The 27,000-nt window shown below is 40.5% G+C and overlaps 1 protein-coding gene across 15 annotated transcripts in view; it reads left to right on the top strand.

Moving 5' to 3' along the window:
* The window catches only part of LOC122968108 (disabled homolog 2-interacting protein-like), a 149,602-nt gene that overhangs the window by 55,114 nt on the left and 67,488 nt on the right, over positions 1–27,000 (top strand). For 13 of the 15 annotated variants that reach the window (XM_044333061.1, XM_044333059.1, XM_044333063.1 and 10 more), the window contains 2 exons: positions 10,018–10,139; positions 17,834–17,952. In XM_044333061.1, coding sequence (XP_044188996.1) covers positions 10,018–10,139; positions 17,834–17,952 — 241 coding nt within the window. The remainder of the gene's footprint in view (positions 1–10,017; positions 10,140–17,833; positions 17,953–27,000) is intronic. The other 2 variants (XM_044333058.1, XM_044333066.1) reach the window with 1 other exon arrangement.

Below are 27,000 nucleotides of genomic sequence, written 5' to 3'. Positions count from 1 at the left end.
TTTTTTTCAGATTGGATCATGTTTTTAGTAAAACAAAGGCTTCACTAACCGAAACAGAGAACTTAATTCTTTGATCATTTTTGATTTAGGAGGAGGAGAAGACAGCTCCGTATTTTAGATGCATTCGAGATCATAAGAGAGGAAGCAGAGACGCAAGGCAGAGGGGAAAGGCAGTGAATATAGCAATCACTCTCTCCACATCATCTCAGTGTTTAACCCGGGATTACTTTTTCTGATCTTAATCCACGTTTCTGGAGTCTCTGTGTCCTCGCCTAGCCTCGTTTCCCTCAGCCCGGTGAATCATCTGGAGATGGGGCCAGATGACGCAGTGCTTCGGAGCACCCGAAAGAGTCCAATAACGGGGGAAGGGAGGGAGGTGGGGGGGACAGGTGCAGGCTAATCCCCCCCCCCTTAATCCATAGATATCCACTCAGATTACAAGGCAGAGCCAGGGAAGGGTTTTAGAGAAATAGCTGTGGAACTATAGAAGATCATTTCCATCATCGCTCCCCCCCCTAAAAACAGCCTGTTAACATACAGCAGACAGTATGTGCAAGTTAGCAGAGTTATTTTTACATGTATTTACTGTATATGTACAAAAACACACAGGGACAGAATAAAATGTAACCACAATATGCTATGAAAAGGGATGAAAACAAATTTTATTAAATGCGTTCACCAATCCCTAAGCCCCAAATATTAAAAATCACACAACTGACTACAACTTAGCCAATAAAGTGTCATTCCCTAAGCACTGCTCATCCCCGTGCAACCTTTTTGGAGGGAGAACATGTCAAAGAGCTGTCATATGTCATTCGGTAACGTTATCAACTGACACCGACCCCTGCATGGTGTCCGCTTCATATCTGCGCGTCTGCTGATCGATGTTATTGGACTTAGTAGGATCTCAGTCAGCAGTCGCAGGAATGTTGCTGCTGTGTCGCCCTCTGCACAAACACAAACTTCCTCCTTCTGCACCCCACTCTCCTTTTTTTTTTCGCAGTCCTTTTCCTCCTCCCCTTCCCATAACACACTTGAGACAAAGGCATGCGTATGCCAAACTAAACACGGAGCAGAGCCTCTCTCTCTCTCTGGATATCGCTTGAAAATGGTAAAATATAGAAGTTTTTAGTTTGTAAGGTTGCTTCATGCTCCCAATATCTTCTACTATATACTATATTGTTTGTCATATTCCATTTTGAGGTGTCAATACTGAAGTCTAGTATAAGTTTAGGCTGCTGTGATCTTTTGTTTTATCAGCCCACAGTCAACTTTAAGGTAAAGGCTCACTGTTAGCAGAAAGTGACTGTCAACTGTCTGCGCTAGTGGTGGTTGTTGGTCGAAACGATTCTCTTTTACTCCCTCGTGTCTACAGAGTCGCTCCGAGGAGACAGAGCAGACACTTCTTTATCACCCCCCATCATCTCTGCGCTGAGTAAATACTGAATCTCAGGGGTCAAAAGTCCAGCGCTGTCCTCACAGTTCAGCGTTAACTCATAGTCTCTGTGTACACACGCAAGGAAACACTCTCTCCCCTCTTTTTCTCAACATTTTTTTTTAGACTAAAACATACAGATGTGCCCGCCTGTTCTACTGTATTTGACCCCTATTACATGGTTCACCGTCCAGCTGGGGAGTCAGATATACAACCTAATGAGACCATGCCTTCTTACGATATAAATAAATAAATCTTTCTCGCAGATTGTTCTTTGATCGATGTTAATTCACAGTTTATATTCCAGACAGACGCAGCACCATCAGCCAGTCAAGACAAGTTCTAGTTGTCTCATACTTGAGGGGGGAAAAACAGGAAAGTGATGTATTTGTGAAAGAGGGAGGATGAAAGGCCAGGGCGGACTGAGAGAAGATAGCCCTCCAGGTAGAGAGAACACAGTAAACACTGCCTGACAGTCTGTGATTTTTTTTTTTTTTTTTTTTTTGCAGTACATTTCATCGGCCCACAGAGAAATGCATATGTGTGTGTGTTTGAATTCTCCTCTGTTTTTCCCTCCTGTCATAACACAAGAACTCGGCATTCTCTTTGGAGGCTATTTTTCAGCCCTGAGGGTACAGACTTCTTGACATGCCGACACGTGCTGCTATTGATAACAGAGCCCTGTACTCACACTCTCTGTTCATAAGCTTGATAAACAAGAGTTGGATTATATTTCTACCTACTTTAAATACACACTTTAAAGCAGCTATAATCAATATTCTATATTAACAATGGATCAAATGACTATTTGTATGTGAAAGCCGTCTCTGGTACCGATGAACTCGCCAATCATTTTCACCCCACACTGCAGTTTCTCCTCAGCTCTACAGAGCTTTATAGCGTGTTTGGTTTTACTGCCAACAACTTTACTGTTTTGGTTTATTGTCACCGCCCTTTTTTTTTCAGCCACAACAGGCGAATAATATTATAAATAAAAGTCACGCAACAATAAGTAGCACACAGACAAAGTTAGAGACTAGCTGGTGAACATAGTGATGCAATTAGCTGCTAAAGAGCCAGATATTTTCCTCAGGAGTTGAATAAGTGATAACTCGTTGGTCCTATCAACCTAAATGGTGATAATATGGTGAGTTTTGACTACTAGTAGCACTAGGGAGGAATGTTTCGATTCGATTCGATGAAGGTACTTTTCATTAAGCTAATTTATGCTTCTTTGGGTCCTCTCTCCTCCGTTCTCCGGCTGTGAAATCACTCTCCCTCCGTCATCATCGTGGATCTTCCAAACCCTTCAATGTACCTCAGAGGAGGTGAGGAGAGAGGAGTCTCTTTGAAGAGCTTAGAGCAAAGAACCACAGGTGTATCCTACCAGACAGCAACACCCCTTTGATTGAATATTAGGACAGTAAACATTCAGGCTTTAATGTAGTAATATTAATATATATGATCGTAATACAGCAGATCAGGAAAACTACTCGTGGAACAGGAACGGCGACACCAACAGCAGTTTTTCATATGTGTTCATAAAATAAGAATTACTGAATCATGAATCAATCATAAAAAACACTCTTGTAACTTATTATTTTTCTTCATTTACCCAAAAGGCTTCTCCTTTCTTCTTTTCCATTTCAAGTACATCTCAGTTCCTTCAGGAAAATATGACTTTAAAAAATGACTTAATCATGAATCAATGTCTGTGAATCAATCAACAACAAAAAAAAAAACGCTCTTGTAACTTAATTTTTTCTTCATAAGCCAAAGGCTTCTCCTTTCTTCTTTTCCGTTTCGTTTTTTCCGTTTCCGTCTCAGCTCCTTCAGGAAAATAATATGACGCCACACAGTCGCGTTTCTCATATAAAATCATCCTGAGCCTGAAAAAGATGTCAGACTTTCACAAACTAAATAAGCAATATTTCTTTTAAACATATTCTGTAGGCTGCAGCTGTTTTTATTGCTCCTTTCCATCAGTTCTGTTCTTTCAGTAATCACCAGATTTTAATTGTTTATGTCTTAAAACAGCCAGACGCTGCTATAGATCTACAATCAAATGATACAAAAGAGCAGTTATCAGATGTTTTCCTTCCAGCTATCACTATGACTGCGTAGATATCATTAACTAACAGTGTAAAGTGTTAATTATACATGAATTTTATGTTTAAAATTTAACTTTAAACTGTTTTTATTTCTACATATATTGATAGCTGACTTCTACATATTTGACGGTTGTGATGCTGTACGCCATGAGTAGTCATCGTCTCCTCAAAATGACGCCGGAGTGAGTGAGGACGTCTCGTTTGATGAATTAAATTCCTCCGTCCTCGCATCTCCCTCTCACATCCTCGCTTGGAGACGTGAGGAAGAGACATGAGTTTGGGAACCCAGCAAAAATTGTTCGGACGGTGACGTGTCCCTGGACAAAAACGATTCCGGTCGGACGCCAAAAACAGCAACATGCACATAAAACGCAAATCATGAAACTCAAGTCTAATTGCTTTTTAGTGGACGTGTGCACATATTTTGTAATACAGTTATGCATGTGACAGAAATCATCCAACTCCAAGTCTGCCGAATGATTACTAACGTGACACAGAGCCACTCAGCACAGCCAACTCCTCCAGCACTAAAAGATCATAAAGCACATCACTCCAGGCAAAAGAACAATGTTTGTTTAGAGAGTCAACCATCATTATCATTCTACCAGCGCAGCACTTTTGGCACAGTCACACTAAAAATAAGTTCTCATGCCAAATGTTCGTCATCGTTCCTGTTTTTTCCCTCTTGGATCAGTTGCCTTGTTTGTATTATATCAGTGTTTGTGACACACTGCCACCTGCCTGCCCAGCAGACTGTGTCTTTACACAACTCAACGCTCGAATATGTTATTTTTCAGAAGTATAGGAGAGATTTGAACCTTTCCTCTCTCCCACCCTCGTCCACAGTCGTTTTGTAAGCTTGAATATCCTGTGCTGCTCAGGTCTGAGAGGAAGGAAAGGTCAGCTGGCACTGGTCTCTGGATGGAGCACGCCTGGTTGGGAAGCACTAAGGAAATATGCAGTTTGACCTATATTACTGAATGTTAATGGAAGGAAGGAAGGAGGGAAGGAAGGAAAGAAAGGTTTAGATTGATACATACACAGATAGATACATCTTTAGGCCCCGCAGGGCTCTCGCTGGCACTTTCAGGGTCCCATTAACCTACTGAGGATGCCTGGAGGAAGGTGGAAGAGAGACAGAGGCTCTATTTGTGGATAGATGGTAGATGGAGAGATGGTGGTATGGGTTTTTGGGGTAACAAACACAAATAGGAAGCAGTCAATGGAATCTTTTTCTAAGGCAACGACAACAGCGCTCTCAATCAACCGTAAATGAAGCGGGCCACTGTTTATAAGAATAGGTAATAAAAAGGAAGAGAAGTGGAACGAAGAAGAACGACAGATGAGAATTTGATTGGATTTAGGATATGAAGAGGAAAAGCACCAATGTTACTATTTTCTGTAGATAAGAAAAGTCAGAGATAGAGGTTTAAAGAGAACATTAATCAGGAGGGAAGAAAGGGAATTTGTGAAGGAAAATTGCAATGATACGATCATGATAAGGAGAAGAAGGTGGAGGGTCAAGGGAAAAAGCAGAAGATAATAGAGGATGAAGAGCATGATGTATAGGAAGGGAATAAATTGGAAAGGAGGTTAATGTAAAAAAAAACAAACTGTAGATCAGTGGTAGGCAAATGGTGACTCTTGGGGAAAATTGAGCCCTCCTGCAAATATATTTGGCTCCCTGATAAAAAAAAAAGAAAAAGAAAAGTTTTTACTATCATAGTTTTCATCAAACCTTCTACAGAAGTTTTCACAAATCAACTGAAGATAACCGAATAAATCACAATGAATATAACCTAGTTACATCAAACACTGCCCCTATATGAGGAGAGACATTGACACCATGGTTGAACCATGATATTTGAACAGTGAATGTTGCTGTCATTATGTACTTAACCTACCTGAAAATACATTTTAATATGTGAATCCTTACACTGTTTTAATTCCACAACTTTAGCCATTTGTTCTTCACAAACACATATATGGGGCAGTCTACCAGTAATGGTGTGTCAATGCAATCTTTTTCTATAACAACAGCACTTTCAATCAACCATAAATGAAGCAGGCCAATGTTTGTCATGTATGGATAACCAATAAAGTATTTGTCTAATCTTGAAGTGCAACACAGAACATCTATTTGAAAATGAGTCATTTTTAGCCAAATCTGCCCTCCAGTACAGTGTTATAAATCAGTCTTACAATAAACAAAACATATAATGGCCGCCAAATGAATAATCGTGAAAAACCAGGCCCATGGTGGAACCTAATTGCTGACCTCTGCTGTCAATGGTCTAAAGGCTACAACTTTGCGGTTGAACCTTTTGACACAACAGCAGTTTGTTTGCGGGCCCTCTAACCCTTTGATTGACCGTACAAAATGCAGCCTTGCACGCCGGATGCCTCCCAACATACAATTACAGCGCAGACCTCCAGATAATGAAAAAGCCTAATCAACAACTGCGAGGCAGGCCCCTCTAAACAGGTGTTAACAATCTGAGATCAACCAGCACATGCCGTGCAAAACAGCTCTTTGATGATTTACTTCAGGGTTCAGTTTGGGCAATTTGTGCTTTTAATTGAAGTTTTATGGAAGACCTCAATCTGATGTAGCACCATGTGCACGGATCCGTTTACTATCTGCTGTTGGTTAGAGGGCTTGGAGTCAGACACAGGAACGAGTTATAGCAAGGGAAATCTTCCATGCATTTGTAGAGATACATTACACGCAGATGGCAAAATCATGTGGAAGCATGCACTGTAATTTCACACAACAATTAGTTCACAACAAAATGATGTGTGTATGTGTGTGTGTGAGAGAGAGAGAGTGCAAGTTTTCCTCTGAGCGCTTTTAGCAGCCAGCTGTGTACAAGTGGGGAGATATCCGTTAAGAAGTAAAGCAGACTAGAGGGGGTAAATCCAGTGACTAGAGACACAGAAGTTCACACCGACTTAATTCAGTCAATTTTCATGATTACCTTATCAGCCCTGTTTGCTCATGAATGATTTTCAGATTTAAAAGGATTAAATCACAGCAGCAGATATTTCAGTGCCACCATATTTGTTTGTTACAATGAAGAAGTATTTTTTTGTGTATTTGAAATGTTCTGTCGGTGTACCAGTCTTTATTAAATGGATCAGACGGGTTTTCCATTGGCCCACTTTACCACAGCAGTTATTTCCTAACATCAAGTGGAAAGTTTATTGTTGCATAAAACAGAACCTCCAGGATGAGACATGAACAGCCCGGTCACCCTTCTACAAAATGTGAAAATGTTTAGTAATACATTGCTCATGTTGTGATCGACCTCTGGGCCTTAGTCAGAGCTGTAGACCTGAGACTTGACCTACTTGACTTTGATTTGACTGCTAAGCTAATTAAGTTAAGCTACCTGAGACTTGACACTCTAAAAAAATTGATACTTGTGAATAAAAACATTAGTTTTGACTGGTAAGAATCTAAAAAGAAAAATACTGCAACAGATAAGTCTTGTATGGCCACACACCTTAAATATTTAATAGGTGTGGTGTGTTCAGACCCCTGTTTGACCCCCCCTTTGAAAATTTGTATTTTTACACCCCAAACAGCCAAAATACCATCTGTACATTAGCTGTAAACTAGTTAGCCATGGATGCACCAACCATGTCTTTTGATGTGTGTGTTTGTGTTCAGTTCAGCCTCTGACTGAACTCAGAACTCAGCAGTAACTCTGGTTCCTTCTGTTATTTCCCTCCAGACTCTCTCCCTTTTCCTCTCCTATCTCTACGTTTATGAAACAGACTGATAAAGCTCCGGGTTAAGCACAAATTTTTCACTCAAGTTGAAACAAACAACTTGTCCGAACATACAGTTAGACCAGAGTGAACCAACTCTTATCAGTCATCTCCTGAGAGTATTGTGTCCTTCTATGTACCAATGTAGTTAAAGAGGTTAACACAGATGTCCTCTCTCTAACTCCAAATTTCTCTGGTACATTTCAACCAAGAAAGCCTTAACACGTCTCCGTGACACAGAGACTGAACTAGTTTAAAATCAAATCCTCCTCACCGCCACAGAGAAACGGATCACCGCTCCGAGCATCCAGATGGTTCCAGTTTTCAATTACGGAGATTTGATTTTGCAGGAGAGGACGTCTGCTCGGTGTCAGAACGCGTTGTGTTCGTCTGCTGTTTGTTGTTGCGGACCCCCATGTTTATGTTAGGTTGAAGAGTTGTGTGGGTTGAGACGGAAGCCAGCGCTCTGCATGGCGGGAAGCGCTATTCCTCCATCCATTCGTCAATGACAATCTACGCTAATTCAGTCAACAGGCCTGTTAAACAGCAGACAGCTAATTTAGCACAGCTCAGCTTGACAAGCTAATAGACAGGATAGCTCTGACAAAAACATCTTCCAATTGTGTACTCATCTATTAGAGATGTTCTAAATGCAAATATTATGTTAGGCGCAAATACATTTGGCACAATATTTTGTCCATCCAATTTCAGTCAGTACAGTCCATTTTACCTTTACAGTAGAATATGTAAATCAGTGCTTCTTGATTTTGTTTAGTTACATTTTCTGGAGTTGGTGTCCAAGCACTGTCAACCTCAGTACTGTTGTACCATGTATTGGCCACATCTTGTTGCATGTTGATTTTACAGATTAGTTTGAAGTGTTAAATTAAGAAAACAGTTGTAGTAATGAGTACTACCACATCCAAAAACGTCCTGATAGTTGATATGCTGAGGTTATATGCAGTGTTCACTAATTACATCTCATTATCTTTTTTGTTCATGAAGTGAAACTTGTTTAGCTTATGGTGCTTGATCAATAATTTTTAGTCTCAGGCATCCAGAGATGTTGCTTACCAAATCTGGAGATGATTGAATCACCAGTCTGCATGGAGTTCCCAGTAAAATGATGAACACTCCTGATACGCATTCTGTACTACAGTGTAGTGTGTGTGTGTGTGAGGAATATGTTTCCTAACTCAGTTTCATCCTTTTTAGAGTCACTCTGCAACACATACTTAATACTAATTTGATTAGTTTCCAATGTCGCAGTCATAAGTCTCATTTATATAATCTAACATGGCCTCAGCGATGGCATGACCCCATGTGTTTCACAAAGGCCTGTAGATGGTGCCAATATTTAATCAGAATGATACACATTTTCTGTTTTACTTTTTAGTGTGTGGTATCCTAAAATGAGAAATCTTAACATGTTGTTAGTTCGCTCTGTGTTATGAGCTTATAGTTAGCGATGATGGCTATCTGAAGTCTGCTTGCATGAGACTTGCATGCTCAGCATCACTCGCATTCCTCTCGGACATGTCCAGATTTGCTGCTTGCTGCACACTTATGCTCAGTCTTTGACTCCAGAACTCTTCAACATCGCTTTTCACGCTGATGTGATACTTCGCTCTCTACTGTTTGTCCGGTTCGGGCAAAGAATTAGATGTATGCACAAGATAGAATGATAACATATACAGACAAGTTCAGTAACTGGGGCAAGGATGGGAAGATAAAGAATGGAAAGCAAAGGAAAAAAGTGTTTTAGTCCCTATGTGAGCTAACAGATATGTTCATGGAGGAATACAGTTGGTAGTGTTAACTTCTTTGAATCAAATCACATATAAAGTCAAAAGGTGAACATGTTGAATGCTTTAAACATCCTAGGCTTTGGGTTTGTCATTTTCTAAGCGAGTTTCACCCATTTGCAACCTTTCATCGCACCACAAAAAAACGTCTTTAAGTTTGAAATTGAACCCAGTCTCTCCAGCCTACGTGGCACCCTAAACTCTATACCCTTTTCCATTTCCACCACGCTGTCAGTGTCAAAGCTGTGCCTGTGGTTCAGCGTTGTAGCTCAGTTTAAAGCTCTGTTTAGGTTGTTTTTCTCTTTGGAGTTTGTACGTTCTCCCCCTTGTGTTTGTGTGAGTTTCCTCTGGGTGCTCTGAATTCCTCAGACAGTGTAGAGACAGGTAGGTCAAGTGGACTGGAGCTTCTGGAGAGTGATAACACACACTCACAGCCAATCACACAGTGTGCTTCGTGGAGATTGAAAAATGTTTGAAGTTTCAAATTATGGGGAAAAAATTGAGTTAGATGAGAAGCTGGATACTGCTCTCATGTCTGTATGCTAAATAGGAACCTAGAGCTAGCAGGTGATTGGCTCACCTTAGCATTTAGACTGGAAGCAGGGGGAAATCTGTCTAAGCTCAAATATTACTAATTAACACTTTATATCCTGTTTATTTAAATCATGCAACTTGTTGAGTAGTGAGATTTAGTGATGGCTGTTTCTAGTCTGTATGCTAAGCAAAGCTAAGCTAAGCTAAGCGTAGTTAATGGACAGACACAGGAGTGGTATCAATCTCCTCATTAAAAAAAAACAAAGAAGTGTATTTCCCAAAATGTTGACGTATATTTTTCACAATTTAAGTGCCAATTTTTGCAGTTTCTAAGATCTCTCTCTCTCTGTGTTCGCAGAGTCTCCTCCAGAGAGGACAGGACGCCGACGCAGCATGCCAGGCAGCGCCTCAGACAAGGCCGCACCCACCATGGAGGCCACGTCCACCGCCGCCACACCTTTCAGAGTCACCGTGAGTACTGTGAGTTTGTTTTTTTATGTTCCGTCTCTTGTCTTCTCTATTTGTTTTAAACTCTCTGACTTTGTCTCCGTTACCGCCTCAGTTCGCCGTTGCAGGCTGTTAGTTATAGATCAATGTCTACAAAAACCCCCGGTCTGGCGGCCAGATGGACCCAAGCCAATCTGAAACTCATTTACTCCAGAAGTTGGAACGGGTCCTTTGATGTTTAGCGTCGTCTACACATCTACACATCTCGGGTTTACGTTCACCGCACTGTGCTCCGTTGCCTTTGTACATCCTGTGTGATTTTTTTTTTTTTTCATCGCATTTCACACTGAATAACGTCAACATGCTTCAAGTAAGCCGACGCACGCACGCTCCCCGCACCTGTGCACGAGCCACACGGTCACTCACTCACTTCTAAGCACACTGTCTCTCCTCCTCTCTGTCAAACACACACACACACACACACAGCAGGCCTTTGTCTGTCATCTTGCTCTAATTCAAATCCGGTATGCTTTCTGCCATGTTTAATTCAATAGATAAACAGCCAGTTAATGAAGCAAAAAATTCCGCCATGAGTCATCAATTTAAAGCTAATTAGCAATTAGCAGTGCATATTTCCATTAATAAATAATGAGCGGGGAGACGACAACCCAGAGGTGAACGATCAGTCTCTCATAAACAATCCGCCAACTTTTTTTGTAAACTTTCCGCCTTTTGTAACGGCTCCGCAGGTAAACTGACGGGTCGAGTTCAGGGCTAGAAGATATTTTATTCTTTCTGAAAATAGAAAAGATACACTTCCTGTATTTCTTTTTCATTTTCTCCTTTTTCATCTCCTTTTTAATCACCATCATCAACCACGTTTCACCCAAAAAAATAGCGTTCAGTCTCTACAAAAGAACAAATCGGGACGTCTCTTAAGCTTTGTTAAAAGCCCACAGAAAATAGAACAAATAGACCGGCGTCGGACCACCCGCTGAGCGAGAATAAAGCGTTTCATGACTTAAAAACAGTCGAAGCTGATTTTAGGAGTCGCCGACATTTAAAGTCAACATATAAAATCCCCACAACTTTGATGGGATTTGATTAGAAATGGTTGAACTCTCATCTGTTCATATAAAACAGCGGAAATTGTGTTTCCAGGGTTTATGAATTGTTACATGCTGTGTGTGTGTGTGTGTGTCAGCGTGTGCGTGAATGTGTTCTCTCTTTTTATTGTCTCCCTGACAGATTTATCGTATTTTAGATTCATTTTTACACAGAGACTGTGAATTGAGTCATTTCTTTTTCTTTTTTTTATGTCTATTTTGATAAGGCCTGACATGAATGAGTGGATATATAGATATATATAGATATATATATATAAAAAGAAAGCTTGTAGGAGACAGAAAGGGTCAGATAGTGGGGCTAAATATTGATTAAGTGTCTCTTAAGCAGCTCCTTGTACTCTCCAGGGAAGGGAAAAAGAATCGGAGCACTGCAGCAAAGTCATCCTGTCTCAATCACATGACCACTTCACTTACTTGTGTGAGCTTATTGCTAGGCAGCAGCAGTGACTTCTTGCACAAAGCTTCCCCAGACAGTGTTGAACCCTTTCCTGCACTTTTCCGTCATACTGCCCCCTTCTGGCCTCTTAACGGTAGCACAGCCAGCTAAGCAACTGTTCAGTAACTTTTTCAAAATGTTGTTTCTGCTTAAATTAATGAATTTTAAAGATAAATAATTAGAAAAACACAGGGGATAAAGTAAGCTGATAGATGCAACTATAGGATACAGGCATGGTGGCACACACACAACTATGCAAACAGGAAGACGTGCATGCAGGCGGTTGTCTTCTCCTCCTTCTCTCCTGCATCTCCCACTCCCACTTAGTAATGACAAACCACCCCTCACTTTTCTCCCTCCAGTGAAAAGAGTTGTGGTGACATCTAAAGTACCCCTCCTAGGCCTTGAGCTAAATCTGTCAAAATGTTTTTCTCTCATGTTCTTCGCAGAGACTAGATACAGTGTCTCCAACACACAAATGGATGCCACGTTCACACACACACACACACACAGAGAGAAGCACATCCCCCAAAAATCAATTCCTCACCAGTAGGTATGGAGAGAAACTAAAAATCTCTCCAAAGCTTAATCTTCAACAGACAGTTCAGAAATACTAGAGGATTGCATATATTAAATATAAAAGTTACAAGTTGCTAGTTTGTCTTCTTCTGCGCTTGTTTAAAGAGCAGACAAACAAACCTTATCTAAGTCTGTCACGTTCCACGTCCCGCTGATTGCAACCAGCCGACTGGATTGATTCTCAATTGTGATTTAGCTTCTTATCCAATCTCTAGCTGACTCCATTCTCCCTACCTCTCTTCTCCTCTCAGATAATAGCGGGGGGTCTAATTGGACAGGTAGGTTTCTTGTTTTCATCTGGTTGTACTAGAGGAGGACAAGAGAGGTTGATGTGGAAGCAGGGAACACCCTGCTGATTGTCCAGGCACTGATTCTATCAGCCCCCATTAAGGAAGCCTGGAATTGCCAAGCCAAGGGAATAGAATTAACTTGTTGCAAGCATTTGCTTTAATTTCATGAAAAAAAAAAAAAGAAAACTAAAAAAAGCAAAGCAGTAAAATTGAGCCGTCCTCTTAGTGCTGATTTAATGGGTTTGGGCAGGCTGAGATTATAATCAAGTATGCATGTCTGTTATGCTTGCTCTCTCCCTCTCTCTCTCTCTCTCTCATATACACACACACACAGGCATGCGCAGAAGTAAACTAACACACATTTGCAATGTAAACAAGCTAACATAGTAAATATGGACAAACACATTCTTTCCACAACCCCCCCCCCATCGAATTCCCTCCAGAGCAAGCACAATGAGAGACGGGGGTTGGAGGTTTCGGGTTGAATACCAGCCTCTCCTCTCCTTCGAGGACGCATGTTGAATCAGATTATTCCATCCCCTCCTTCTTCTAATTAGCTGTCAACTGTAGAAAATGTGGAATAATTAAAGAGCTCATTGAAATTCACGCTAACATGTGACGCTGTAATGCCCCCCCCCCCCCCCCCTTCCTGTTATGCTGCACTGGATGTTATAGCCTTATCATGTTTCTGTGTATAAGTGTTTGCTAAATGAAAGCTTCTATAAAAGGGACAGCATTGTGATGTCAGAAATTAATAAATGAGGGGGGGGGATGTCAACATTATTTACATCCTGTATTCATTCATGCAAACTCACTACGCTGTGATTTATAGGTATTATTCACCCAAGCACACTGGGAAATTGTATTCCCGTAGGTCAATTTAAAAATTTCTGTACCACACAATAGAACAATGATAGTTCATCAGGTGTCAATTGTGCATGTTGGAGTCACTGGTCATGTTGTTTTTGAAAAATGAGTCACGTACAGCGAGACATAATAGGGAGAAGTCAAGCTTTGTACATATCAGTTTATGTAACCAATGTCAGACATCACTTCCTTTGTATGTTATGAGTAGTGTCGTATGGTGACTCAGCGACTTCTTTGAAATCTCTGATTCTACTTGACTTTTTATTTCTGTTTCTTTTCCTCTCGTTTGATCTCACACTGGAATTGGTTTTATCTGTCTTTCAAAATGTACGTGTTTAATTTGTTGCCCAGTGTGAGGCATTTCGTAACGTTGTTTTTCTACGGACATATCCGCTAAGATAACGACTGAAATATAAACGGCAGACAGAGACAAACCTCGTTCTACTGTCATTCACCGTCTTTTGTTCCGGCTTCTCTCAGATTCTCTTGTGCAGTCGGCGCCGTGGCCCCTGCTGAGCCCCGATCTGTCAGCGACCTTGTCACTCATTTGCTGTACTTTTCTCCTCACTTTCCCCCTCATTTAGTTCCATTTTATTGCTTTTTTTCTATCAACTCATGCTCTGCCACCTCCACATTGTGCTCCCCTCTTTTTTTTTCCCATTTATCCAGCTCCTATAGCTCATTCTTCTCTGGGCAGGCACTCGCTGTAATTTTCTCAATTTTTTGACTGGTCTCACCTCTATTTCTGTCCTCTCTTTTTTTTCTCTATATGTCTCTTTCTTTATCCCTCTTCCTGCATACTTTTTTTTCCCTCCTCTCGCTCTCTTCAGTCATCTCATACGAGCGGGCGCTGAAGGCGAATTAAATGCTAACATTTTGCGGAGCTCCCAGCGTGTCTCGCCTCCCGTGGGGTTCGATGTTAATATAGGCATCAGTCATCTTTACTGACTGATTATAAGTGAGAAAATAGGCCATTCATATCAGCTAACCTTTACCCTTGGCAGAAGCCCTCGACAGGGCTGATTGAATTAGAGAGCGGTGTTCCTTAATGTCACATTGTTGTCCGCAGTGAAAAGGAGAGCAAAGAATACAATATAATCAGAGAAATTATAGCTTCTACTTTTACTCTCCTGCCGTTCTATTTCTCCCTCCATTTTTTTTTTTTCAGAGTCCATCCATCAGTGGAAGGAGAGAAGTAAAAACAGAACGAGCAGCCACTAATCAATCCACCTCGCCGGCAGGGACAGGTCTCTATTCACTGACTTATTTCTGCGGATGGGAAACAGAGAAGCATTTTAATTTGTTAGCTGTGAATATGCCAACAGCAGAAGGCACACACACTCTCTAAGGGCTACGGGGGGGGGGGGGGGGGGGGGGGTGAAGAGGCGCGGAATTACTATGAATTTGGAGAGGATTGTGAATGATGATATGAGGAAATGAGAGAAGGTGTTTGCATGTATGTGTGGATGTTATCGATTTTCTACCGCACTGCCGTCTTTAGCATCAAAAAGCCTAAATCTTTTGCCTCTCCTCAGGTCCTTCTGTCATGTCGTTGAAGGATCCGATTTCAGGGTGATGCTAAATACAGTCAACGGAAACGACATTCCCACTGCACAGTCTGACTCATGTTTCTCATTGTTTAGAATGACGCCCGTGCTAATCTAACCGCATGCCCACGTACTCTCATGCACATACGGAGTAAATGATGTTTTTTTAATACAGTCCAATAGTTAAGAAAGGGAGTGAGAATTAGATTCAGGAAGCGACCATGGCTGGAACCCCAGGTGTCTCGCTCATAGCAACAGCGGTGACTCAGCCCTATTCATTTAGCTAATAGCCCTTCAACAGAGTTCACCGGTGGCAGGTAGCAATAGTATAGCCATTTGCTGCCCACTTATCTCTAGGCTTTCATATACCTTGTCAGATTCAGCTATAAATGAAGAGTTAGCACCAAAACCCCAAAGTCTTATCATTATCCAGCATGCAGACAATAGCTATTGCTGATGTCATTGCATGATGATGATGAAAAATGATAAATAATTCATTTTCTCTGTTATGTTTGAGTCTGTTTGTTGATGTTAAACGTCATAACCGCCCCTACTTTCATTGACAATAAGAATTTAGATCTCACCGCTACCATGCAGCACATCCATAGACGTAATCTGTGTCCAGTTTTCAGACAGTATACACATTTTTGCAGTTAGAATACAAGACATCAGTGTGCTAACAGAAAATTATACAATACTGAAGCCAGCAGACATCGATCAAACCTTGACGTGGGAATGCTTCTGAAGGCAAAGATTTAAAGGGGTTCTGAAGCATTTTAGCGTCGGACTTCAACAAAGTTTGGAGGCTAGCAAGAGACATATTTTTTTTTAAAAAAGAACGGTCAAAATCAAAGCAGCAAAGGGCCAAGACATCCTGATTTTCTGCCACTAGTATAGGTCAAGCTACAGTCATGCCGGATCCTACATTTCCTATAATGCATCACCCCGCCTGGTAAATGCCCACATCTTCCAAACTCCATGCCCCAGTTTGTAACACAGACTCCGTTATAAATCTGTTGTCTTCCTAGTTCAAACTGAGTGTGAGGTATTTTTACTTTTACCTTGACTTTAGACAGCTCCCTCTCTCCAGAGCAACAGAATTACACAACTGTTTTCACAGGCGGAGTAGCGCTCCCCATGACAAGTAAACTGAACTTCCAAGATCTTCCACAAGCTGTCTCACCACCACTCTGCAATTTGTGTTTATTCTTAGCATACAAAACAATATTGAACATACACAGTACACTTCAAATTTAAGCCTTTTTTTTTATTGTCAGTACTGACTGTTTGGAGTTTTAATATTGTCAGTTTTGCAGTGTGAGCAACTCAAAACTTTGAATTAGGGGCACAGCAGTTGTTTTTGGTCACATAAACACACAATAATGAAACTCCCACGATTGGTGTGAGCTTAAATATACTGACATTAGCAAGCCCTTTATTCACTTGTTGATTTCACTACTCCCTATATAATTATCCACTATATACTGGATAAACCAGATTTAGTGCACTCACATAAAAATGGCAGTCATTACATATAGCGCACTATATAGTAAATAGGGGGTGATTTCAAACACAGACAACAGTCCGTAGACCAGAGTGCTTCCTAATGACAGGTGTTGTTCATCAGATTGCAGCGACTCCTCTGTGATCAGCTGGCAGGCTGTCTGAAAGTCCCTCTCTAATTATCTCTATTCCATTGTTGCCTGGGGCGACCTATTCACACTGTAGGTGGTAATTATACAGGTGTGTTAATGGCCTGACTGGGAGGGAGGGAAGTCTTCTCACCGCGTGTCGCCTCTCGCCATCTTGTCAAAAATGCGTATACATAAGACTGACATGAGGTTGAGGCACTGTAGGTATGTCTCTAAGGTTAAAACGTGTGTTTCTTCAAGGCGCTCAGTCTGTTATTCGGCGTACGAATCCGCCGCTGTGTTGTTTGTTTGTATTGAAAAGCTACACCTGAGGCTGAACGCTACCCCGGTTTAGTACTCTCTCCTGCATACCGGCTGACTTGTTAAGTTCTGTCTTCTTCGTGCCGCCCTCCTAAGTTGCTCTATCAACACTCCTATATGCCTTCTTATTCACAGTCCTTCTTTTTCGTCCCCCTTTTCTTCTTCTTCTTCTCCTTCTTGACCTTCTTCCCTGCAGTGAAATCGAAGAAAAAAAAACAGAAGAAGCTGAAAAAAAAAAAAAAAAGATTAGGTTTTTGTGTCCAAAAACTCAGAACATCCTGCCATTTCTGCACCACATCTCTTTTTTTTTTCATATTCTCTCGCTCTTAATGCCAGCCAACAGTTGCTATGGAGACGGCGAGGTGCTTGGGGAGTGTGATTGCAGATGTTAGGAGAAGTAAACACACATACTCAGAGGAAGAGAAGACTGAGAAAACTAATAAAGGGGTGTATCCGTCGAATTAGCATATGAAAATGATTACAAAACACGACGTTTGTACGTCACGCAATTTGTCACAAACACATACATGGTAAGTGGGAAGCAATCTATAATTTTGCCAGAAATATTACCTACCAGCTTATTACGTCTGTCATCTTTGACAGTGTTCTTTTTTGTCGAGGTTTTGTCTTTGAATGTGTTGGTATTATATGTTACTTTGAATTCATGTAACGTGTTTGACCTTGTCCTGACTTCTCCGACTGCGAACATCACTCTGACTCTGATATGAATATCTATACTCATTTATTACCCTTTAACTATTCATGACATCTGGCATCACCGAATTTAGGACGTTGAGTGTAAATGTCGGTATTAATATGTTCTGTCCCGCTGCCCAGTTGAGAATGATGATTGACATCTGGGAGACTTCCCTCAGAAAGTAGCCGGGACGCTGTTTTACCGACTGTCTGTCTTTCTTTCTTTCCGTCAGGGCTTTCTAAGTCGACGGCTGAAGGGCTCGATAAAACGCACCAAGAGTCAACCCAAACTCGACCGCAACTCCAGCTTCAGACACATCCTGCCTGGCTTCAGGAGCGTCGACAATGACAGGTAAGTGTTTGTTGCGTTGCGGTGACGCCGCTCTATGTTCCAGTATCCGTATGTCTTTTCTGTTCTGGTGCCTTTCTTTGCCTGATGGCTAGATATTTAGGTCACTGTTGACATTTTTTCTTTAGTGTTGTCAGCTCTTTCTTTTTTTTTTCTCACTGTAATACATCTTGAATGTCCTGTCCTCTGCAGTGTCATGGCATGGCGGGTTTTGCGGCATTCAACTCATGACCGCGCATCAATGCTGAAGTATGATTTATTTTGCTTTGTGTTAGCATTAGACCTCGGCAATATGATCACTTTCGTCCTAAAATGTCTTCAATATGGAAATGCCAAAATAGTTACAGCGAAGTCCGTTGAGTCAAATACACCACACGCTATTGTTCCGGTACCAGAAGACGTATAGTCGTCAAGAGAGATGAGCTCTCACAGAGGGAAACTTTTAGCACAGAAAGGGACACCCAAACAGTCAGAACAACCCCGACCATAAAGAAGATAAGACAGTTTAACAGGCCTAGGCCACTTAAAGTCTGACACAAAGCAGATAGGAGATGTAGAACGTTAACTAAGCTGAAAACCTGTGCAAACAAAGATGGGAAACAGGAAAGTTTATCACCTGAAGCATCACCAACTAATAAGACACCAGCTGTTCAGACCCGTCCTCAGGAACGAGCAGCGAGGCCGTCAAATCTGCTTTTCCTCCCAATAATAGACACATCACACATGCTAATGCTTTTTTTTTAAATGCCAAACACATGGTGGCAGTAAGCACAGTCAAATATAACAGCATACCCAAGATATGAGCTCCCTGGCAGTAAACACTTCACACTGTGGGATTTATGTTCATTTATTTATTTAAATAGATTTTCCGTTTGTAGTTATATCATACATATAATTCTTCCCCTACTCACTATGCCGCATTACATACATCTCTATCAGTCCTCGCCATCTTTAGCATCAGAGTCTAAACTATACAGTATCTGCAATATGTTGTGTCTCCTGCCCACAGCGCTACCCGTGAGGTGGTGTCTTGCCTCAGGCTGTGATAATTGCCAGTTTTTGCTAACTTCGACTAATTTCCTCCAGAGTTCAGCCTCTTGGCAAACAGTTGCCCCGCCTAACGATGTCAATTAGGATTCCAGACCAAGCTATGCTGACCTCTAATCGCACCGCCTGCTCACCGTGGATTTTTTTTTTTTTTTTTTAGTCTGTCTTTCCATGCAAGCACGAGTAACAGCTATCATTTCCAGCACCTATCTTTGCTGCGCCTGGAAGAAAGCCAAGGTGTCCATCTGTGAGGTTTAATTAATGGAAGGGGGCTTCGTTTGAAGAGATGTTCTACGGCTTTTGGTTTCAGAACTCGGAGCTGAGTCGCTGTCCCTCTCCGTACTTTTAATGAGGCATTAACATCACTGTCAAGACTATCACAAGGGAACACTACCGATTGTTCAGCGTGGAACATGGTGAACTGTTCCCCCGGTGCAAGTCGGACAAAATGAGCTCATACCTCCTCCTCTTTGTCCCACTGTCTTTTCTCATTCTCTTTCCCACTTCTACTCCTTTCTTTTTTTATAGCGACTATCTTTCCAGCCTCGCTCCCTTCTATCCATTTCAAACTCATCACTCTCCAATTTCATCCTCATCGCCTCCTCCCTCCCTCCCCTCTCCTTTTCTCTATTTTTCAAACAGTAGTAACGTTTCCTAACCTATCAGCATTTATGTGTTTCCCGCTGATAAAGCGCACGGCGAAGAAGGCAAATATCGGACAGAAAATTGGAACGTCCAGGAGGTGTCTTATCTCACCTGGTATAACACAGGAATACACAAACCACACACACCTCACTTGGAAATGCACACATTGACTCCTATGTAACGACAGGTCTCCACACACATATACCCATATTGTAGAAGAAGAGAGAAACGCCACTCCAGCGCTATCACTCTTTTAGGATGTTATGTGGGAAAAGGGATGCACATAGTAGTACATGTTTATGTGTGTGCGCTTTTGTGTATGTGTGAAATAGAGGGAGAAAGCATGAAAAAGATGCAGAATGAGAGAGTAATGGTGCTGCGAGAGGAGTCAGTGACACTCCCTTGTCAGCCTGGGAGCAGCCTCCCCACAGGGCAGAAAATACTGCGGAAGAAGACAGGGCTCGGGAACCGGAGGAAGAGGGAAGAGAGATGATCAGACGAACAAGGGAATGCGGGATGGAGGGAGGGAATCCTATACCCTGAAAACTCCCCGGTGTGCAGATATGCAGCCTTTTAATGTGAGAGATGCAGCGCATTCAGAGAAGATTTAGTATTCAGCTCACATCGCAAACACTGACCGTTATTGTGCCTCGTAAGAGAGTTATGTATATATTTCAGTTATTTACTGTAGATGAAGTTGATTGCCACGCACAGTATTCTTAATATATTCTCCAATTACATTTGCACATATTTTTTTTATCATAATAATGTGGAGAGAGAGAGCAGATACACAGCATCATGTAAACACACACACACACACACACAGTGTCGGTGTGTTGGTGAGCTGTGATGACATTGTTTGGCCTTGTAGCCCGAGGCGGTCTCAGGAGAGAGACCTGCAGATGAGGAGCAGCTGGACTACTAAAATGAAATATTCATCTGCGTTAATCACAGGTTGGACACTCCTGTAACACTTCTATCTCTAGCAAAGCAGAAACACAGCGATGTGTTTACGCACGAAGCAACACACACAAAATAAACGACGGGGTTGTTCCGCCTAAATTAAACACACTATCTATTTATACGTCAAATGCATCTTTAAAATATAGTGAAATCGCTGTTTTCAGGTGTACTTCCTGGAGATAGGCATCGTGACAGGGTGCACAGTTTCCATTTTAACTCTCGCTGTGGCGGTCGAGGTAATTATCGGGGTAACAGGATGAGGAACTAGGCAATAAATGTTACAGTGAAATAATTGTAGAAAATGTTCAGGAGTTACTTATAAAAAAGAAGGCTCCTCAGAAATGAGGAAGCAATTCTAACCATTACAAGGAAGTAATTGTGAGTCAAGGTTTATTTTATGGTTTGTGGCGTGACAGCTTCGATTTATAGGTATAAATGACAATAAATCATTAATAATTGTGTGTTTTCCTGTAAAAGGATATACTTCCTGTATCACCATACATTGACTTGATGTGTGTGCTATAACTGACAATTCATAATGTTAAATCACATAATAAACTGACAGGTGCTCAGCTTTTGTAAAACTAATTACAGACATTGGATTGAGTTTTAAGGAGTCTGACCTTTCAGAGCAAACACTGAGAGAAAGATGTAATGATTGTAGATGGTTGAGACCGGGTATTATCCTCCTCAAGTCCTTCAAACTCATAGTCCTCCTGTCAATCCCCACCCGTCAATAGATACCTCATAAATATCAAACTCATGAGCTAATCTGCACCTGTAACTTGCTCATTAGGTTTACCTTTGTAGGCCTTGATTAATACTATCCCGTGCTTGTGACCTTAAAAAGGTGTGTGTATGTTATGGCCTGTTACAACCTCATGATGCACTGTACTCTTATTGCTCTCTGCCGCTCTGTGATCTTCTCTGCAGCCTGTACTTTTATCAGAGATGATCTGACCCTTTCTAGCTGCTGCTCCCTCATCTGATCTACACCGACCTTGCCTTGATACACTGATGAATATCACAGTGGTTTGAACACACAGAGAGAGAGAGAGAGAGCAGAGAGCTTTAGAAGGACAGGACAGTACACTGTGGGGTTGATGGTATCACATATTCCCCAGAACTTGACAGATATGAATTTTTATCATGAATGTTTCTTTTATAAATAGAAATGAATACTTCAAACTGGAGTTCATGACACTGTAGAGCAGTTGTTTTTTGTTTTTATAAGCGGGTCCATGTGAGGCGAGGCGACACATTGCACATTCCTGCCGATGGTGTCCCGCTATTCCACTGATGGACTGTTGGTGGTGGTAGCACGCAAAAGTGTGCCAATAAATGCAGTGAAGAAGAAGAAGACTAGGCTAGTCAACATTGATGTAAACAACACGGGATTGTTAGATCTCAAGGATACACATAGTATGTTTTGTGGAGAAACACTGAATGTAAAAATACATTTTGTTTGCTTACAAGAAAACCACTTTTAATTATCACCGAAGCCTATCTAATAATAAATAAAAAAATCCATCTCTGTGTTTCCCTTCCTCGCTGTCTCACACTCTCTCCTCTGTTGCATCATGCCAGATGTTGCTGGCTATTGTAATTCAGGGTCATTTATGTATTGTTTGTCTCATGAAGAGCACAAGAATGCAGAGCTTTAGTGTGTGTGTTTGTGTACTGGGGTCTTGACTGACATTGACTGCTCCTTCTGGGCTCATAACATCCTGCCACACCTATGAAATCTCGCCCTCTATGTAAATAAATACATGCAGCTTCCCTGAGTGCACACAAATCACTTATTACATCATTGCTGTCGATAGCACCTAACCCCCATCTTCCTGTCTGTCCAGCTCCTCATTATGTAATGGGAAAACTTGCCTTGTGGGACTTTTTGTGGCCACAGTAGTGGTTGGATAGAACGGATTGTGATTGTGTTCGTGATTCTGTGTCTGTAATTATTTGCATATCTGTGTGTGTGTGTCTGTATTTGGGTAACTGAACTTCTGAGCACTGTGGGTACCAATGATTCATGTGTTTTTTATCAAATGACTGCTCCTGTAACACAGCAGGGAAGCTGTTTTTTTTTTTGCTGTCACTCAACGACTTCAGCCCTAAATGTGAGCAGATTGATAAAATGGCTGAAATGATTTATTACATTCGTACTCTTCTCCTCATTTCTGCTCCATGTCTCGCTTGTCTCAGACAGTTTGTTCAGCATAAGCTTTAATTAAATATGTTTGCATTGCACAGAATCCCATACTGTATGCTGATCGATGTTATAGACCTTCCTGCTCTCCTAGGTCAGTCATGTTTTTGTAAGTTCTCATTCTGTCTATGTGTATCAGCCCTGTGATGTCCTGTCCAGGACATACCCTGCTTTTTGCCAACACAAGATAAAACAAATAGAAAATGAATGGACACAATGAAACATATCAAGCTACAATTAAGATAAGACAAAGACATGACATCACCAACATAAAGCACAGGGAAAGTCCACCATGTACTTTATTTTGAAACATTCAAGGCAGTAGTATTCTAAATTATTTTCACATTTTATTTATTTGTTTAACTGTTTAGTAATATTTTTGTGAATTGTATCTCTCCTACATGATCCACAGTTGCAGGAATAAAATGCCTGTTTTTTTTAAATTACTAATGATTATTGTCATATTTAAAGATAGACACACCATGTGTAATTTCTGTGTAATTACAAACTCCTCCTCATGTCATATAAACACCCACATATCCACAAACACTACAGAAGACATGATCTCTATCTCCTCAATGCTAGCAGCAACCCTGGAACCATTCCTCTGAGATATGATGAAAATAGCAAAGACTAGAAGATCAAAATTCCTCTTGAGACATGATAGTAGTAGTCATAGTAGCATTGAAAGGTGTGTTGCATATCTGCATAGACCATAGACTGTAAAAAAAAACAATGGACATAGGACATGACACCATGATGTCAACCATTGGTTTGTGGACTCCTGTTTTGAAGCCTTGCGTTTACATTTTGATCGTTGCCATCTTTGATTTTTGGAGCCAGAAGTGACCATATCTGGACGAGAGGGTGGAGCTGACCCTAACGCTAACAGCTAGCTTGGTTAGCATGGTTGCCTCAAAGCAGCCACGCCCTTAATTATGCATCATTTTAAGTCTTAATAAAATTTAGATGGGTGATTTATATAAAAATTCACCCCCAGTACAGTTGTCATGAGCCAAAACCATTTTTTGTACCAGGCTGTCAACATGTTTATTTCTACAGTAAAGTTGGGCATTTTAACACAGGGGTCTATGGGGATTGACTCACTTTTGGAGCCAGCCTCAAGTGGCTATTTTAGGAACTGCAGTTTTTGGTATTTCTGCTTAAGCTTCATTTTTCAGCGCCGGAGGTTACCGCTTGACACCGACACTAATTAGAGTCTTGTCATTTTGTTTAATAGTATGGACTTAAGAGTTGTATTTCTATTCCAAACACTCAGTTTATCTTGCTTTGGATTGACAGGAATAATGTTAGAATTTCAGTGACCATATACAGTAAAGTAGTGAAGCAGTGTTATCAGCATGTCGTAAGAAGCTTTCCCTTATAACTCTGAATGGTGGCCTGTAACAGGATTCCAGAGCCCTTGATACAACCCCCCCCCTGTCATCTTTCCATAAAGCTGCAATGGGTACCATGGTAATTGTTGCAGGTGGGGGTGTCGAAGTGTGTGTGAGAAAGATGGAAAGAGAGCAGAATAGTGAGAGAGAGAGCGAGACATCCATCCATAAATCCAATAAAGTGATGACATTTAGAGTTATTAAATCCTGTAAACATTCCCTAGATGGTCCGACTGTAATATCCAACCTTTTCTATTGCTTCCTCCCTTTTTCTTCTTCCTATCTCCCACCACCATCTCACTCACTTACTTACCGACATTCATTTTTTGCTCTCCCAGCCCCTAGTATCTATTATCCCTTCATATTATAAGCCATTTGACTCTCTTGCTTTCTGTCTCTGGCCCATTTTTGCTTTGCTCTCATTTGTCTCTATCCCTCTCTACATCTTCTGTCCCCTCCCCAAAATTTCCTCCTTTTCTCTCATAGTCATAGTTAGGTTTGGAGCTGTTGTTTGAAGCTGCAGTTCACTGGTGGATTTCTGCTACATTAAATCCAATCCATTGCTCACACATTTGTCCCTAGATCCTCTTCTCACCTCTCTCTGCCCTCTTCTACTTCATTTCATGCCACTGCACCAACAATCTCCTCCTCACCCCTGCTCTTGTTCACATTTGTCATCATTTTCTTACTCTCAAGCTTGTTATCTTCTCTTATTCTGGGGGCAAAAATGCCTTCTTTGCCACCACTTCATTTTCCTTTTTTCCCCAGTCATCTCATCAATTAACAGAAAATTAATAGGATAAGATAATCTAACAATCATTTCCAGTCATTTTTCAAACAAAAATGCCAAATATTTATGGTTCCAGCTTCTCATGTGTGACAGTTTTCTGTTTCTCTTTGTCATATATGACAGTAAATTGAATATCTTAAGGTTTTAGACTCAAAACATCACTATTTTTTTAACATTCAATAGACTAAGTGATCAATCGGGAAAATAATCTGCAGATTATTTGATAATGAAAATAATCTGAAATTTCTCTCATACATCAGTAAATGATGTGAAATGATCATTGTGTTGTGTGTCCATTCACTTTTTATAGGCCTGGACACTGTCTAGAGAAGTAATAACTAGTGACAACAATCAAATGCCCAATTACAGATTTTTTGCCAATCTGAAGAAAAACAACAGCAGTGCTTTCATTATGTTCATTACAGCAGTATAATTAGGTAGAGGGAGAGTGCATGTTTCTCCCTCTCTTTGGCTTCCTACCCCTTCTCGCTATATCATTTGCAATGCATCAGCATGATTTGGTGTAGATGACACAGAGCTCTTAAGGTAATAAAGTATGGAGTCATATGAGTGCCATAAAAATGAATACATCTGTAAAAGAATAAGAAAATAAAAGTGGAGATATAAAGAGGAATAAGTAAAAGAATAAATAAGTAAATAAAAAAATGTGGAAATATAAAGAGAAATAAATGTCACTGCTTCAAAAGTAATGTTAGTTTATTATTTATTTACATTTGTATTTGAGTTGTTCAAGTTGAAAATGACTGAAAAAATCAAATAAACTAAATAAAAGAATAAATAAATACAGAAATATAAAGGCAAATAATAAAATATAAAAGATAATTATAAATTTTCACATTTATTTGTTCATTTATTTATGTATATATTTATTAATATATTTTTAAAAAGATATATTTATTTTTTTGCAGATAAATTACTCAACTTTTTTCTGTATATTTTTTAAATTTATTTATTTATTCATTTTTAAATAATGTAATTTATTTATTTTTATCCCTTTATTTTTCCTTATTATGTTCCCTGTTGCTTTTGCTATTTCTTGAAGGGCCAAGCTGTCAATCAGCCGGCTTTGGGCGGGCCTTCCTGTCAAGGCTGAGTAGTTAATTCAGGCACACATCAATCCAGCTTTGGCGAGAACTTCTTAGCATGGACAACAGGGAGTAGACGTGACACAGACTTGTGCAGTGCAGTGCGCACTCTTCAAGATTGCACCACACAACCTCATCAATGTAGGTATTGGTCAGTGCAGATATTTGCCCAAGACTCTCCATGACATCTTCCACCATCCTCAAAATATAGTCCAGTTCAAAACTGAGCAAGTGTTAAAAGAAATTGTTGGACAACTCTCCTTAACGGTTGTTCCACTTCCACTGCTATGATGTTTCCTTCCCTGATTCAAACCACTACCAAATTCACACTGTGCATGCGCAAGTCCGCATCATGTCTACTTCCTGTTGTCCGGCTAAAAAGCTCCCGCCAAAGCAACATTCATTGCGTGCAGGAATTGACTACTACCCAAAGAAAAGCAAAAGCAATAGGAAAAATAAAGGGACAAATATAAATAAATAAATGACATTATATAAAAATAAATAAATAAAAAATATACCAAAAAAGAGGAATTTATATGTAGTAAATAAATATATTTATATATTTTTATATATACAGAAATAAATGAACAAATAAATGTGAAAATATATGAAAATGCTCATAATTATTCTTTTATATTTTGTTATTTGTCTTTATATTTCCACATTTATTTTCTTATTCTTTTACAGATTTATTCTTTTTTTTATGGCACTCCTGTGACTCCATAACAATGTGTTGTTCTGAGCAGATTTCTTCTACCGCTGTGCATTATTAAGCTGTATCCCACACAAACAAGAATGGATTAAATGAACCCATCAATAGCATCTCAAAACTTAATGCCTCTAATTCGGTGATGATTACCAAAGCAAAGCTTCATTGCATTATCTATTTCTACT

Source organism: Thunnus albacares, chromosome 18, assembly GCF_914725855.1.
Source record: "Thunnus albacares chromosome 18, fThuAlb1.1, whole genome shotgun sequence".
In the NCBI taxonomy this organism is placed as follows: Eukaryota; Metazoa; Chordata; class Actinopteri; order Scombriformes; family Scombridae; genus Thunnus; species Thunnus albacares.
Note: the sequence above shows the minus strand (reverse complement) of the source record. Positions and strands in the feature narration are given on the sequence as shown.